General features: G+C 42.3%; 2 protein-coding genes across 2 annotated transcripts; one reads left to right on the forward strand and one right to left on the reverse strand.

The window, feature by feature from the left end:
- The first annotated feature begins 1,745 nt into the window (after positions 1–1,745).
- LOC115690832 (helicase-like transcription factor CHR28) lies at positions 1,746–15,130 on the forward strand. The gene is made up of 11 exons (XM_030617311.2): positions 1,746–1,940; positions 3,982–4,063; positions 4,553–5,697; positions 9,043–9,114; positions 9,992–10,066; positions 10,143–11,037; positions 11,709–11,839; positions 11,980–12,201; positions 12,789–13,412; positions 13,799–14,008; positions 14,687–15,130. Exons 1-11 carry the CDS (start codon positions 1,779–1,781, stop codon positions 14,789–14,791), a joined length of 3,723 nt encoding a protein of 1,240 aa, XP_030473171.2. The 5' UTR covers positions 1,746–1,778; the 3' UTR covers positions 14,792–15,130.
- Positions 15,131–15,376: 246 nt separating this feature from the next.
- On the reverse strand, positions 15,377–16,674 carry LOC115690833 (caffeoylshikimate esterase). The gene has a single exon (XM_030617313.2). The coding sequence runs from the start codon at positions 16,551–16,553 to the stop codon at positions 15,570–15,572; it is 984 nt and encodes a 327-aa protein (XP_030473173.2). The 5' UTR covers positions 16,554–16,674; the 3' UTR covers positions 15,377–15,569.
- Positions 16,675–17,516: the final 842 nt, after the last annotated feature.

Below are 17,516 nucleotides of genomic sequence, written 5' to 3' on the forward strand. Positions count from 1 at the left end.
ATGAGTTAACGAGAGTCAAGAATCGAGGCCATGAGTCAATGGGCGTTGAGGTTGAGAGTTGAGATTATGAATGAGAGATAGAGAGAAGATTCAGAAAAAATGAGAGTGTGAGGAGACGAGCACATAGTTAATAAGCATTGAACTTTAGATTATGGATTTTAGGGTTTTCATTTTTTTAAATGTTTTGTTTTTTTTATTAGAAATATTTCTTAAAAATTATATATATTATCGGCTCAGTCCGAGTGGGTTGGTGGGCGGTTCTATGTCTAGAACCGGGAACTGGACCAGTACTTACCGGTTATAGTAAATTGGAATTGGAAATTGGACCGGTTCCGGGTCGGTTTGGTCCGATTTTGAACGGTTCCTAGTTTCTTTTGTACACGCTTAGCGCATATGAGTGTTAATGGAAAAAAAAACGGTTTTGTGCGGAAAAAAGAAGGCTTGGAGGTGTGAGCTAATTTAGGAAAGGAATTCAAACTATGGTAAGACGTGAGATTTATATCCAATTTTGGAAAGTAGGGTACTTATGAAATTAGCACTATTTTCAATTGCAATTTTATCTAGTTATTTGCTCGTGATACTACAAATTTTTCGAACATTCCGTTGGATTTTATGTAAGGTCGGGCTTCCATTTTTGATATCGAGAATTCAATCCTCAACATTCCCAATTATATATTTACTTGTTAGGACGGTCATCGAGAGTTTCCCAATAAGCACTGCGATACCCGAGCGGCGATATTCGAGGTCAACCCCGCACGTGGAAGTATCTCGTACCAATCTTTCCCGTTATCTCCATGGAAACCGCGCTAACGTTCTCGGGGGTCAACACGATCGATAAACAAAAAGACTCCACTCCATTAATTATGTCTTTATCCAGACGCGATTCGATAAAGTACCTGCCAAGTAATACCCGACAAGGAAAATACCCGATTTTCAAAATACACGTAAAACCTGCGACCCGCTTCGAAGATACCGAAGATCCTTCGTCGGGTGTCGGCGAACGGCGGCTTAGATAGTTCCTTGTGGAATCGAATCTTGCATTCGAATCCCTTTACCAGTAGAGCTCGCATGCTTGTCGGTGGGGTTTGATCCGGGGGTTAAAGAAAGAATCAAATCAAGTGGGAGAACCGGCCGCGGTGTGAAAACGGGAGCGTCCGAGTCGGGCTCGCTCCTTCCCGTCATCGGAGAAGAACCCGAAATCAGGAAAGACAGGAGGAGGATGGAGGAAGAAGAGGAAAAAGTCCTTATCCTGCGCACCCCGCCACCACGCCGCGCACGCCGAGGGAGGCCAAACCCTATTTATTAAACCTGCGCACACCCTCACTCCTCGCGCTCCACAGGGCAAAACTTTCCTCCCCTCCCCCTTTCTCTCTCTAAAGAATTTCCTCCTCCACTCTCTTTCTAGAACTAGGAAAAGTCGTCGTCGCCTTCTTCTTCTTCTTCTTCGTCGTCGTCTCTGTCGTCGACGCCGAAGCTTCCTCGAAATCGCTCGCGCTCCGCGATCAGATCGCCCCGATCCTCGGTCAATTCCTCGGGCGTTTGCGTGTGAAGCCGGCTCCTTCCTCTCTGCCCATATTCGTTGCCCGATGACTTGATTGGTCGGTCGATTGTGCCCCCGGATTGATCGATCGCGATCGCGTGCGCGGAGAAATTGGTGCGGAATTTGCATGGAAGGTTCGCTTCCGTGAATTCCACGAGGTGCCCGCCAGCTTGGAAGGTGAGGGGGAGGGAGGGGAGAGGGGTGGGGTGGGTTCTTTCTCGGGGGCCTGAATCGAGCGATGTTGATGGCGGACAAGAGCTCGGGTTCTTCTTGGGGCGCCGCGGAGTTGGGTACCGGGGAGGACGATAATAACCTGGCGATGGACTACGACGAGCTCATGGATTTGATCGAGGAGGAGGAGGAGGAGGAGGCGGCGCCGCCGGAGGGTCTGCCTAATCAGGTGCGCGGCTTTTCCCCCTCGATCGTGTTGCTTGTTTGGGGGGCGCGGGGTGGGGGTCGGGTTTTTCCGATTTTGAGGGGATGGGTGTTTTGGGTGCTGCGGATCTCCAATTGGGTCGGCAGAATCTTGGAGCTTAGAAATGTTTGATGTGAATTGTGTCTGTCGTTTTTATCAAATTTGTTTGAGTGTGTGTGCTGCGTTGGTTCTTCTCGGTGCTGTTGTTCATTGCGAAACCCAGATATAGTGTTCTGACTTGGTATCACTTGGCAGACACGTTTGCGTTAAGATGGTATTGTGATTTGCCTTTTGTGATGGCCCAAGATATGCATTAGGAAGCAATAGAACAGTTCAATAGGGCAACTAAAGGAAAAAAAAAAGGTCAGCAGGATTAGAATGAAAAGTGGGGGGAAGAGCGTGATGCGCGAGAGCAAAAAAGAAACTAGAGAAAGGGAGAGCGGATTCCGACGGCGATGGAATTCTCATATTTGTGCATTACATATACAATCCTGGCATATATTCTTCGTTACGAGACTCCGTCTTAGCAAAATAAGAATAGCATGATGGCACGTATTAGGTTTTCTAACAAACTCTGCTGACTCAGCTTCTAACATTCTGGGGATACTTGCGGTTGACAACTGAGCTTAATCAAGGATAAAGCCTCGCTCTTGATATGTCCATTCCCAGATTGGTCTCAGCAAAGTCCTTTAGATCTCCTCTCTGTGTCATGACCATTACCCTTTCAGACAAAATCTCCCTGGTCCTCAAGGAACCGTTTATGACAATTGTTGGAAGTGTTGGAAACAAATTATTTTTCTGACATAAATTAGTACGAGTGGCTTCCCTTCTGAAAGCCCATTTTGTATATGGGCAGTACCTCTTGGTGTTTTTCAGTGGAACTGTGTTTATCATTTCAAAAGAGATGCTTTGTCCAAGGTGGCTTCCAGAAACACCGCGGCAGATAAGTGAAGAACTTGATGAGTCTCGAGTTACAAAAAATGATCGACATTTGATGCAGAGTTGAGCAAAAAAGCATTTTATCTGCGTCATCAACTTTGGGATCATTTATTTTGGGAAGGCTAGATAATGGCAGTGCTTGATCTTCCATGTTAACACTTTTGGACAAAAAGTTTTGGAGAGCTAAGCAGCTTTGTAACACGAAATTCACTTCTGCTCTGGCATGCCAGTCATCTTCATAGATTGCTCGAGTAGAGTGGATCAGGAGGTTCCCAAGAGTCCGGTTAGACTTACCTTAGGACAATAGAACGTCAGAGAGCCTCCTCCCCCACTCCGATTAGGCCAATCCAATTGATCTCAGCTTTCTCCAGAACTCCAAGACAAGCATGGAAAAAAATTGCTCGAATGATTAGATCCTCCATCAACCCGGAACCAAAGCGGTCTCGCAGTTCTCGGTCAATGGTCAATCTCAATGCCCTAGGCGTCAACCAACAGGGAGATCCACCTCAATGCTAAAACCTCATACTTAATACAATTCAGATCTGGGTTTAATTATGCCATAAATGGAGTATGTCATTCCGGTGATGTCCATTCACTTCCACTGCCGAACTATTCTGAAGGGGTTGCTGTCCGATTGATCTCGTATACCATCTACAGATCAATGTGGACAACAGAAGATGTATGTTACAGACACGGGCTCCGGTCCACCAAAAGCTAACATTTTAGACTTAGTTTATTAGGAAGGGGATAGGGATACGGATTTGGATGCCTTTGTGGATTCCCATTCTTGATTAAATGCACTTGTTTTTGATGACTGACTATCGAGGGATGAGGTTCAACCCCTTCATATTTTCTTCCTTTCTTTCTTTCATTGAATTGATAATTTTGCCTCTTAAATGCGTCTGTGATCACAGTGGGCATGAATCCTGGTTATTCCCTTAGTGCTCCCATTGTATTCTTGATAAGTTTTTGTCATTGTATTTTGGTTTTTTTTTTTTGGTCGAACATTGTATTGTGGTTGGGACTGCTTATTTTGTGCAACGTTATTTTCAAGAAACATTATGAACCCCTGAATGTCATTCTGCAGGGTACTTCAAACTATTCATCTTTCATGGCGAGCAGATCGGTTCCTTGTGCTGGCAACCACATTGATTCTCAGGGTGAAAGCTGTAAGTAATATTTGCTTATATCATTCTTGCTGTTCGATTGATGAAAATTTGACTGTGAGCTGAGTGACTCAGACTGTGGAAGGGTAAAACCTTCTGCAGAGTGAAATCCACTGATGCACTTTGTTAGTTTGTGACTATGTACTTCTTTCCAGATTCACGTGAGAGTATGCTGATACACAGGTGTCTTGTTGCTGTGCATGCATTGTCTACTTTTGCTTAATCTGATGATAATTACTTCTTGTATTGTCAGAACAATATGGTTCCCAGTTCTAGGAATTGGAATTAGTATTTACTAGAGAAGTGGGACAGGAGTTCTATTCTGAATTTATATCTATCTTTTGGAAGCCATTGATGTATATGCTTGTTCTAGTATGAATGTATATATATATCCTAGTTGGCATAGAACACAGTTCTTTATGCCTTTAACATATGTCTATTTTTTCTCCATTTCTAAAGTCTCTGTTTTTGGTTACTTTATGACTACTGCAGATGCTTCCAGAGCTCCAGACATTGGAAATCATGATTCATTCAATAAGACTAGCAATGAAAATTTTGGGGCTCCTGAAAATCGAAATTTGCAGATGGACATGCTCTTCTCAGATATGCCATATAAGAGTGTCCCCTCTTCAGATTTTTCCATCTTTCACGACCGTGATAGTTTCTTTGGGGACAATGTTTCCGCTTTTGGCCATTCTCCGTGGCTTCATACGTATGGTGACCATGGTTATTTTTCCCCAATAAATCAAGAATCTATGGTTGACGAAGAAGATGAGATGTTAAGGTTTCCAAGTCACAGTCCATACTCAACTTCTAATCTGCCAGATGGTGGATTTGATGTGATGGGATGCAGCTCTAAGTATGAAGATAATAATCAGATGTTACCAAATAATGGAAATTATATACTTGCTGTACAGGACGTCGCACCAGAACAGCCATGCCGTTGGCCTCAATCAAGCTTGTCTAGAGAAAGGGACATAAATTGTATGAAAGATGAAAAATTTGATTCAGTTTGTTCTGCGAATGATTCAGTCCGAACTTCTGGAGTCACGGATGGACCCAATTGTGGAAATAACTTCTTTGTTGCTGATGGGAAAGCTGTTTGGACCAAAGACTTTATGCTGGGTTCCTCTGTCTCAATTAACATGGCGAATCAGAATATTACCATATGTGAAAGGGTTGGGGATGATGCCATGGCTAATGCATCTAAAAAGGCTCGTTATTCTGTGGATATTGCTGATGGTTTTGCAGCATCTACTCACAATGGGAAATTAGACTTAAATGCTTCAGAACAATCGTTTGCTTATCCTCAGCCATTCAGAATTGGTTGCATTAAGAGTGAAAGATCCAGTGCATTGAATAAACCTACTAATGTTGCCTCTTGGTCTTCTAGTTTCAGCCCCGAATCAACCGAGAGTAGCTCAATTGATTGCAGATCACGAGGTGATGATGACTCTGATATTTGTATTATTGAGGAGATGAGTCATCCTGCACCAACCCCTCAATCTGTAGCACCTGTAAATGGACTTGTTTCTGACCAAGGAGCCACATATGATATTTCTCTCTATAACAATGGAGTGGGTGGTACACGCCCCAAGACAAATTCCGAACAGTTAATTTTCCGAGCGGCATTGCAGGTATGATTAAATTTCGTAGCTTGTTGCAGGACATAATATGAAACATTGTTATTCTCTGTCTGTATCCTATTGTGTTTTGTCTTCCATATACCTTCCATGTGAATGAATTTTTTTTTTTTTGTATTTATAAAATGTTTTTCTTCTAAGTGCTCTAACCATTTAGTTTATTGGTGAGATGAATTGACTAAAGCTTGTTCAGTCGGTTCAACTTTCAGTCTTTCGTTTCTCTGCTTTCATGTCCTGAATATTTTACCGTTATATTATTCCTTATTTGTCGTTAAAGTACCCTAAAACTGCTGTTGGCCTGTCTGGAAGAGCAGAATAGATGTTATTCGAAGTGTAATTTCAGGGGTTGATGCCCATGAATAGTAGGTGATGGCATCATCATATCGGTAGATTCATATGCTAGCATTGTTTGGGCTTTAGTAGGTGGTGCATAATATCCAATTGACAAGGTGATGTAACAGTTAATAAGGATCTTTGAATGGGAGATTGAATGAGAAGGTTGTCAAGTCAAGACGCTGTAAGATTGTCCTGATAATTAGAGCTGTAGCAAAGGAATATATTGGAATTCAAGAGTTGCCATTTATGGGTGTCCGGTATGGAGTGTATAAAACAGGGGAAATGCAAATCTAGCCAAGGAAGAGGTTGAATCAATCTCTTGCTAGATTGGAGATGATGAAATGCCAAGCAGTGAGTGATATAAATAGCTCTTATATTCTTCTTAATTTCGCTCAAGTAGCTATTGTATATTTTGAAATAATTTAGATTAGGTTTAGCAGTTTAGGGTACAAGATTTTCTTGGTGCACTGTATTTTGGAAGACGTGTGAAGATTCAATTTGTGCAACTAATTTTCTAAATGCATGGTATCCTTTGTTTCATGTGGAATTAGTTCTATTGGCAGTGGATCAAATAAACCTTCTCTTGAAACCCATGAGGATTCATTCAAGATCTTTGCTAGAAGGGAAGGGAGTAGCTAGATGCTTCAAATGGAAAAGAGCACTTGAAGTCCTGGATGATGGCAAAATGCTATTATGCTTGAGGGACCATATTATGCGAATTCTTAAGTTTAGCCAGATATACATATGGAAAATGAGTTCAATAAATTGAGAACTGAATAGGCAAAATACGTGACAGTTTGAACGATGATCTTTGGTGCTACTTTCCCATTCAAAAATAGATAATAGGTGTATCAGAGTTGAATTGGTGTTTGACAATTGAGAGAAGTGCCCCTTGCTCAGCTGGTTCCCGAGCGGAACTGACTACGACCAAAGTCTTTACCCAATTGAAGATTGGATGAGAAAGTCTGCATGAGATGGTTTGGTGGACATGTGCCACATTGACTTTTGGAGGCTTTTGTGAGAAGATGCAATTTTTTGGGTGGCATTACATACTCTCCAAATGGATAGTGATGTGGATTTCAGAAAATGCTTTGGAGATGCTATACAAGGATCTTACAAAGGACATGAGAACTAAAGTAGATTTATAGATGGTTAAACTCTTGTAGTCATCCACTTTTAGAATGTGCTTTGCTGGTGGTTTGGATCATAAGAAAAATTGTAGGGTTAAAATTGGGAATGGTGATTATTGTAGAACTTGAGAACTTTTCATTTGGGTGATACTATAAAAAGCAAGTTTGGGAAGATGGGCCTGGAGAACTTGATGCAATGCACTATAGAAGCAAAGGTCCCCCATATGGGTGGTAACTTCGGACACATTTTTATGTAGATGACTGGAGAATGGTTAACTGGTCTTTTCCTAGTGAGGAGCATGAAAGAACTAGTAAAAGTACATCTTATCTGGTGCTTGGATTACACAATTTCGATGCAGACATAAGATTTCATAGGGTTTGGTTCACTTTTCAAAATCAGACTACATTAGCTGCTTCAGTGGGGGAGGATGATTACTCTGCAGTACTTTATCACCTTACTTCATGATCTGGCTATACCGGTCAAATTTGTTGACCCAGTTAACCAGTCTGCAAAAACAGTACACTTCCCCTGATATTGTGTCCCTTTATAGTGGATTAGGAGTAGACAATTAGAATAGCCTTTGAAGAGGATGCGGAGTTAACTGTACCTGGGTAGTGTCACTTCTTTCTGATGACGGACACATGTCCCTTTCTTTTCTCAGCCGTTGGAATTCCTTTTTTGAAAAACATTTCTATGACTTGAGAACCATATAACGCACTTGCAAGCAAGACCTTAGTATGCAATTTCTCCCCTCGTCGCTGCCACCCACCGTGCCACGCGTCTCCTTTGCTGCTTGCCGTTGCTTGCCTTGCCTCACCTTCCCGGCGCAGCCCGCTTGCGGCTTAGCCCCACCATGTCGCTGACGGCCCAACACCTCCCTTCCGATCTCGACGATGCCACCCAGCAGCTCTCGTCCAACTGCCATCTCTCTCTTTCCTTGCCTCCCCGCCGTGGCAACATACCCACCAGTGGTTGAGCCCTTTTGACCTCAGACCTAGGGCTCACTCGACCTCAGAACTGAGATCTAAGGCTCGAGCACAGTAATCAACCTTCGGCTTGATGATGGCGAGGATGAGACTTGGCCGTGCAAGTGGAAGCCGAAGGCAACAGTGTCGACTGAGAGCAGAGTTGTCAGCGAAGGAGATCTGTGGTGAGGGGGCGGTGGAAAGCAGAGTTGGTGATGGTGGTTGTGGAAGGAGACAACGACGACCGACTTTGGGGGTGGTCTTTGCGCAATGGCTGGCAATGCCGTCGCTGTAGGTGGCGAAGGGTGGCACGGTTGCGCAGACAAACAGATGATGGGGAGAGGGAAGTCGTGTGGCCGTTGGATCGCTTTGTGAGATGTTGTCAATTAGGCACCAGGATGGTACGGGGGTACTGTATGTGGGAACAGTAGTCCCGTGCCCTTTGAAGAGATGAATATTCCTTGGCAATTTGTAGAGAGATGCATGCGTTTATCCTTTCTTTTGGCTTCTAATGGATGGATGTACTTTTATAGGCCCTTCTTCGTACTCTTGATTCTCTGAACTGCTCTGTTTTTTTTTTAAAAGTATAAAACAAAATCATCATTAATTGATTCTTTGTACTGCACTTGAAGCTTGCATTAGATGCTTGGAAATTGCATACATGGGCTGACTTGGACTTGATGCGCTGTGAATGTGATGTTCTGATCTCTTACTCATTAAAGTGACATGATAACTAGCCTTGCTACAGTTGTACACTATTTGCTTGCTCAATGTTGTTCCAACATGCCACTAGCAGAAAGCTAATAAACTCTGGGGGTGGATGTTATTTAAGTGAATGAAAGGATTAGTTGGCTTTTGCTTCCACCTGGTCTCTTTACATGAGACTATTGTTTGCCATGTTTTGCAGGATCTCTCACAGCCAAAGTCAGAAGAAACTCCACCTGACGGTGCTCTGGCAGTTCCTCTTTTGAGGCATCAGGTTGGAGATCCCCCTTTCTTTAAGCTCTTTTCATGTGTCGTTTCATCGAGATCGATATGTTTAAATATATGTTATGATATTTGTGCAGTGGGCACCGTAACATTAACGAGTGATGGACATGATTTAGAATTGTGATGGGCTTTTGCTTGCGCTACTTTGAAGAGAACTTGAGGGCTGTTAATCTTATTTTCTGGTTGGGGTTGCACTTTACGTGGATATTAGCACCAGATAAGACTAGAAGCATGATTTAGAATTGGACTTAGCTGATGGTTTCATGCTGTAGGACCAAAATCGTCATCCAATCTTCTGATTGATGATCATGGCAAATACCAGGCTAGAAGCATGATTTAGAATTGGACTTAGCAGATGGTTTCATGCTGTAGGACCAAAATCTTCATCCAATTTTCCGATTGATGATTATGGTAAATATCACTTGTCAACCCAAAGTAGAAAATCTTGGAGTGCTTTACTGCTGAGAATAATGCAGTCTTAAATAACGAGAGACGTAGCAGTCATTCTCATGACTCCATGACTGTTATGAAGACCTTGGAACAGAAACAATTGTTATAGAAGGAAAATATCTGGCAGCGGTCCTTCGATCAAGTCCAGTGTCATGTACTACTGTGTTGTAAAAGAAGTACTACCATTTTGATATTGTATTTTATTGGAGAAGGCAATAATGGCTGACCCTTCATGTGTATTGGCTTTGTCATTCACTGTTCTTCCTACACATAAATTGTTTTTTTTTATGCGACTGTCTAAAGAATCTCCTCTAACAAATATAGAACTTTTGTCATTTGGGTTTTTGATTATTTGTTCATTGGCAAGTAGTTTGTGAATTGCAGATTACTTAGTATTTTCTCATATGCTCATGCAGAAAATTGCCTTGTCATGGATGGTGAAAAAGGAAACTGCCATAAATTGCTGCGGGGGAATTCTTGCTGATGATCAGGTCTTAATCTATCCCCTGTCCATTTCCTAAGACTGCTTATGGTGATTATCTCAATGACTTTTATATCCTTGTGCAGGGACTAGGGAAGACAATATCGACTATTGCTCTTATACTTAAGGAAAGACCTCCATCCTTCAAACAATGTCAAGAGAATCCAAAGTTGGAGTTACAAACTTTTGATTTGGATGAGGATGAAAATGTCGATGGGGCTCCTAAATTGAACAATGCAAAGCTTGGGGGAGAGAAATTTCAAGCTCCACCAAGTGGGAGCCCTTTGGCACGAGGAAGAGGGAGGCCAGCTGCTGGAACTCTTGTGGTTTGTCCCACCAGTGTTCTGAGACAGTGGGCCGAGGAGTTGCGTAACAAAGTAACAAGTGCAGCTAGCCTTTCTGTCCTAGTGTACCACGGGGGTAATCGGACGAAGGATCCTCTTGATCTGGCCAAGTATGATGTTGTCCTCACAACATATTCAATTGTCAGCATGGAGGTTCCTAAGCAGCCTCTAGTTGATAAAGATGATGATGAGAAAGGAAGACCAGCGGATCAGGATCTTCCTCCTGCTGGACTTTTATCCGGCAAGAGGAGGAAAGATGCTTTTAATCGAGATAAGAAAAGATCAAAGAATGGAAAGATGGAGAATGAATTGCTTGAGTCTATTGCTGGTCCTCTTGCAAAGGTAGGATGGTTCCGCGTCGTCTTGGACGAGGCTCAGAGTATTAAGAATTACAGAACTCAAGTAGCTAGGGCTTGTTGGGGTCTTCGCGCTAAACGCCGGTGGTGCTTGTCAGGAACTCCTATTCAGAATGCAATTGATGATTTGTATAGCTATTTCAGATTTCTCAGATTTGACCCGTATGCTGTCTACAAAACATTCATTTCCAATATAAAAGGCCCAATCCAGAGGAGTCCATCTAAGGGATACAAAAAGCTGCAAGCAATCTTAAAAACAATAATGCTCCGGCGCACTAAAGGTTTGCTGCTTAGTATCAAGATGTGTTGCATTTCTTGCTTTTGCTTGAAATAAATCTTGCTTTGGATTCTACATTGTGCTTTTTCCTGTTCATATGTTGTATTTTACATGTTTAACTTAATGTTTTTTTGTCTTTGGGGTGGTTAAGTTGGTTTTATAGTAATGATGTCAAAACCTTTTATCTTTTTGCTTATATAGGACTCCACTATGTCATGTATCGTGTCATATTTATTCTTCAGTGTTTTTGTTTTAGGCTCACTGGTTATCTTGTCACTGGCATCACTGTATTTGATTTGTCCACATTCTTTGTTGCAAGGCTTTAGGTGGTGGCTCACTTAGCTAAATGTTTTTTTTGTGGGTTCCTTCTCATTGTCACCTTTGCTCTTTTTTCTTCCCCTTGACATAAGTAGGTCAAAGCTTCCTTGAATACAAGGATTGTCCATGTCGAGTTGAAATTGTTATAAAATTATTCAATATTTCTATGTTTCTATTTCAAGAGAACTTGCTAATTTCCTTTTCCCATGTTACATGATGTGCTTATTGCATCTCTGTTTTTTTGTTGCCTGAGAGGCCGAGATTAAATTTATATTTATGGTGGTCGTTATCTATCAACTCCTTACAATGTGTAGGTATAATTACCAATTAATCATGTAAAAATTGACTCTGTTTTAGGCACACTTCTTGATGGTGAACCTATCGTAAACTTACCACCAAAGTCAGTGGAACTGAAAAAGGTGGAATTTTCGAAGGAGGAGCGAGATTTTTACTCAAGATTAGAGGCCGATTCTCGTGCTCAATTTCAAGTATGTGTTAAGAATTTACTTTTCTTCATTCTGGAGCTTAACATGTTGAAAGATGACATTCATGTGCAATTCTAATATTGTGCATCTTCTGCTTGTTTTCCCAATTACGTTACTAACATTGATATATGTTCATCTACCAGGAATATGCAGCTGCTGGGACTGTCAGAGAAAACTATGTGAACATTCTTTTGATGCTCTTGCGCCTTCGACAGGCTTGTGATCATCCCCTGCTTGTGAGGGGATATGACTCGGGTTCTCCGTGGCAGACCTCACTTGAGATGGCAAAGAAACTTCCTCAGGAGAGACTAGTATTTCTTCTGAATTGTTTGGAAGCTTCTTTAGCAATTTGCAGCATCTGCAATGTGAGTAATATATGTCTTTGTGCATGCATGCATGTGCGTGTGCGTGTGGATCTTTAAATACCTGGTGCACGGTTAAAGACATTTAATTTTTTTATGGTCCCCTGGGCCCCCTGAAAATGGACTGCTAGGTTTAGGAAATGAATCACATCATAAGATGTTCGGAGTTTTGACTCTTTATCGATATAAATGCTTGAATTAAACACCTTGATTGTGCTGTCTTTTCATTAAGTCATTGTGAAGGCGAGGCAACTATAGTTAACTTTAAAAGGCTGCTGCTGCAGCAACATTTTGAATTGAATAGGGGTTATTTAAATGGAAAAGATTGTTTTTCATAAATTAGTAGTTACGGGCCTCCCTAATTCCTCGGTGGGGGCTTGCGGTTAACTAGTCAAGTTACATGTTGTTTTTTATAATGTCAAGGATAATGTTATCATGGAACAGACAAGAATGATTGGTCTTAATTTCATGTTATCTGAGGTCATTTGTTTGTGGACTAGACATCTTAATAAGAGAACTGTTTGCTTTCAAGTTTGGTTTATGGTCAAGCACGTACAGATTCAAATGGTTGAGTTAATCCTTAATTGTAGGATCCACCTGAAGAAGCTGTTGTTTCGGTATGTGGTCATGTATTTTGCAACCAATGCCTTTGTGAACACCTTACTGGTGATGATGGACATTGCCCCGCCACAAAGTGCAAAGAGAGACTCAGTAAGTCTCTAGTGTTTTCCAGAGCTTCCCTGAAGAGTTCCATCGCTGATCATTGTGCACAGAACAGTCCACTTAGTAATTTGGGGTCCGAGCTAATAGAGACGGCTGACCCTCGTTCCCTGGGTCATATGTATGATTCCTCCAAGATCAGGGCTGCTCTGGAGGTCCTGCAATCGCTGTCCAAGATGCAGGACGGTACATCAAGAAATAGTGATGAAGAGAATTCTTCTCATGTGGGTAGCAGTTGCTCTGACGGGTCATCCCCTCCTAGGAACATTCCCAAAGATAATCATTCTCAAGGAAATTTCTCTGTGGAAAAAGGCCCGGGTCTTTCAAATAAGCCAGCTCCAGAGAAAGCAATAGTATTTTCACAGTGGACAAGAATGTTGGATTTATTAGAAGGTCGCCTGAAAGATTCATCTATTCAATATAGAAGACTTGATGGTACTATGTCGGTTCTTGCAAGAGACAAGGCTGTGAAGGACTTTAACACTCTGCCTGAGGTGTGGACGTGCTGCTTCACACGTTTATTTTTGGGATAAGTGTACTAGAAGTCCTAAACTTGTCACGAAGGATTTTAAAAATCACTAAAACTTGTCAATAAGGTGCAATTGAGTTCTATAACTTTCAAAAAGTGCAATCAAGTTCTAAAACGTGCAATCAAGTCCTTTTATTAACTCCATCCAAATTGACATAAGGAAAATGTTAACGTTTTAGGACTTGATTGCACCAATTTGACAAGTTTTAGGACTCAATTGCACTTTCGTGACAATTTTAGGACTTCCAGTGCACTTATCCCTTTATTTTTTAATATACTCGCACAACACATTCACTCTGTACTGTCTGGAAATCTTTTCTCATATTATCTGTTTCCCTCTTAAACTTGTAGGTTTCTGTTATGATTATGTCCTTGAAAGCTGCAAGTCTAGGACTTAATATGGTCTCAGCTTGCCATGTTCTCTTGCTGGATCTTTGGTGGAATCCTACGACAGAGGACCAGGCTGTTGATAGAGCACATCGTATTGGGCAGACTCGTCCTGTTACAGTTTTGCGACTAACTGTCAAAGATACAGTTGAAGATCGCATCTTGGATCTACAGGTCAGATAGCACCCTTAGCTTTTATTGTTGCTTGTCATGTCCATGAAATTTCTGGGTTTATTAGGCAGGCATTTATATTTCGTGAATTTAATAAAAAGTTGAGTGATGTGGAGGTGGATAAAAGTGGTCAGTTGGTTATGTGATATGATCAGGTGGTGGCATCATATAAATGTTAAGCTCTCCTCACCAATGTGCATGTTCTTGTAGAAACATTGAACATAAACAGGCCCCCAGTTTCTCTTTTTTTTTTTTTCGCCCAAGTGAACTTGCCTGTGTCATGTATTCTTTTCTGTTTAAATTTAACCCAAATAACTTTGGTCACACTTGCATTTTGGTCACTGAAAAAAAGCAAATGGAAATCTATTCTATGGAGCCTTTTCATAGTGAACTGAGTTAATTTGGTCATTGGAAGAGCGTATCTCACCAAATATAAATTAGATATGTTCTAAAACAAAAGGTTTCAATTAAATAATACATCATTAGTCGGCGCAGTTAGGATATCATCAGTTGACATTTATGGGTACTTTCATCTCAACTAGCAATATCGTTTTGCTATGTTAGAGAATTTACTGCATGGGTATCAGTAGATTAATGTGCTTCTCATCCATCACTCATTGGGTGTGGGTTTCTTTTACAAAATAAAGTCTGGTAAATGTTTTTGCTTTTTTTTGTCATCAGCAAAAGAAGAGACTAATGGTCGCATCTGCATTCGGCGAGGATGAGAAAGCGGGTCGTCAAACCCGCCTAACAGTGGAGGACTTGAACTACTTGTTTATGGTGTGATTCGGAAATCTAATTTTGCGGATCGTGAGACATCCTTTACTAACCCTAGTGCTGCCTGGTAGTTTGTTCTTGGTAGCAGCGGCGGCCTTATACGAGCGATTTGAAGAGAAGCAATATTGACAGGAGAATGATCAAACTTTCTGCTTCACCATTCCTCATTTGTTATTGTACAGCGACAGATAGCAACAGCTAACAGTAAAGATGCAAAATTTTTTTCCTCCGAAATTTGTAAATGATATAGGGTTTTGTTCTTCCTCTCTCTTTCTGTGCTTACCTCCATTCCTTATTTGTATACGGAGGATCATAAACTTGAGGTCAGTGAATTTGATAATTATGTCCTGCCTTGCGAGTTCTGATTATTCTGATCTTATCTTGTACCTGTACGAGAGTTGCTCGGTAAAAATCAAACCGAGTCGACGATCCTTGACCGCTGTTATCATCATCGACTAAATTGAATAATGTCCATCAACTGCCTCGGATCTAAAATGAATAATTTTTGCTAGACCGCCGCCGAAGGCTCAACCGATTCAACAGGACCGCCCAATATCGGGGAAAAAAGAGAACAATCGACTCCATACCAAAGCATAGGGTGGAAGAGAATATTACCTACCAAACTGCGTTCTATGGTTGTGCTTGAAAACCACGCTCTTCTTATGAATGTCACGAAGGCATTGTATTTGTCCCTTCGATCAAATTGGGGAATTGAAAATTACAAAGTTATGAGAATTCTCCAATCAAGGCAATGGTCAAATGCTTCGTTTTGCAACAACATGAACGATTAATTCTCTAATCTTGGCTCGCATCTTTCCTCCAACCAAGACAGGATGTCCCTGCGCACGACCTCAATGTTCTCCTCCGTCTCGCCGAACAGCAGCGAATGCATCATTCCCTCACAGATTCTGATCGCCTTGTCGTCGCTCTGGGCCTCCTGGTACAGCGCCCGGCTCACGTCAGGGTCGGTCACCGCGTCCTCGCTCCCGTGCAGCACGATGAACGGGATCTTCACGTCGCCCAGCCTCCGGTTCAGATAGTCGGTGACCCTCAGGAGGTCGAGCACGGTCCCGAGCCTTGGCTTCCCCCGGTACCTCATCGGGTTCATCTCCGCGATCGCCTTCTTGGCCTCGACCTTGACCGACTTCTTCATGATGTCGGCGGTCGGCACGATGGGCAGGGTGGGCATGACCCTGGCGACCAGCGAGAGGACCTGAGGGATCGGCCAGACGGGCCTCACCTTGTCCGAGATCTTGCACATGGGCGCGACCAGGACGGCGCCCCGGTACCCCACAGGGTCCCGGAAATGAATCAGCAGGCAGATCGCGCCCCCCATCGACTCCCCGTACAAGAACCGAGGTAATCCCTGGAACCTAGGGTCGTTCTTGATGGAGTCGAAGTAGGAGATGGCGTCGTCGACGACGAGGTCGACGTCGGGCACGAAGGCCTGGAGGCCCTGGGACCGGCCGTGGCCCTCGAGGTCGAAGGCGAAGCAGGCGAAGCCATGCTGGGCGAGGAAGATCGGGGTCATCTGGAAGGTCCAGGTGACGTCGTTGCCGTAGCCGTGGACCATCAGGACGACGCCGCGGGGCGGGGCGGACAGGGGCTGCCACGACCGGGCGAAGAGGGTGAGGCCCCGCGGCGAGGTGTGGAAGGACGTGGTGCCACGGACGCCCTGCTGCCGGAAGTAGTCGTCTTCTTCCTCGGGGGTGTTGCCCCAGTAGTTCTTGAGGTTCTTGGGACCACCTTCTTGCTGCTCATCATCGCCCATGAAAATTTGCTGTTAGCTTTGCGGTGGTCTTGGGCGATGATGATGATGATGATGATGGAGAGGAGATGTGTGGTTGGTTGGTTGCTAATGTTGAATGAGGGTGGTCCCCATGTGTTTGTTTGGACTTTTATTAGGTTTTGGTCGGTTTGAGATATGTCATATTTAATATGTTCTCGGTTCCGCAAGTAGTACCCTCAGCTTCTAAGTTTTAATGTGGGAAAAATGAAAGAACAGGGAACCGCTCAACACCGGACGGCCCCCAAAACCTCTCTGGGCTTCTTTGATAATTGGTTTATTAAAAAATTTTAAAATTTTTTAAAGAGTCCCCTCCCCACTGAAACCCCCCACCCCCAAACAAAAACAAAAAAAAATACCCATTTTATTTTAATTTTCATTAGCATGTGCTTACACCTTTAAAATAAAAGTATATCTTTATCCCTTTTTTTGTGTGAGCATGTTTATAGGAAACTTTCTTTTGCTCCTAATTGTTGTAAAAAATGAAATGACATAGAGCATGAGAGAAAAATAAATTAATTACAACACTAATAATAAGAATATATCAGAATTTGATAAATATAATCATTTGACAGAACTAAATAAAACATTTTGAGAAAGAGAATAAACACAAATTGAATAAAAAAGAAAAATGTCAAAAGACAAAAAAAATGTCAAATGACTAAAATTGATTGCTCACTAAAGGGCTTATTATTGAGAAAAATGATTATATAGCAAAAATATTTTATAAACTCAACTTATAGAAATGGGAAGAATGACACTACAAGTGCCAAAAGTTGTGTAAGGAGTACACCTTGGTGTCAAAAGTGTCTTTCGGATCACTTAAGTGTCAAGTTTTTCTAAAAATGATCACTTAAGTGTCAATTTCGATTTGGTTGGCTGGAAATTCAATGTGGCCTTTTTTTTAGAGATCCAGTCAGCATGTCAACAATAAAAATGACATTGTTC

This window comes from Syzygium oleosum, unplaced genomic scaffold (assembly GCF_021117445.2).
Source record: "Syzygium oleosum isolate NSW1041296 unplaced genomic scaffold, Sole_v2.1 Sole_v2.18, whole genome shotgun sequence".
NCBI lineage: Eukaryota > Viridiplantae > Streptophyta > Magnoliopsida > Myrtales > Myrtaceae > Syzygium > Syzygium oleosum.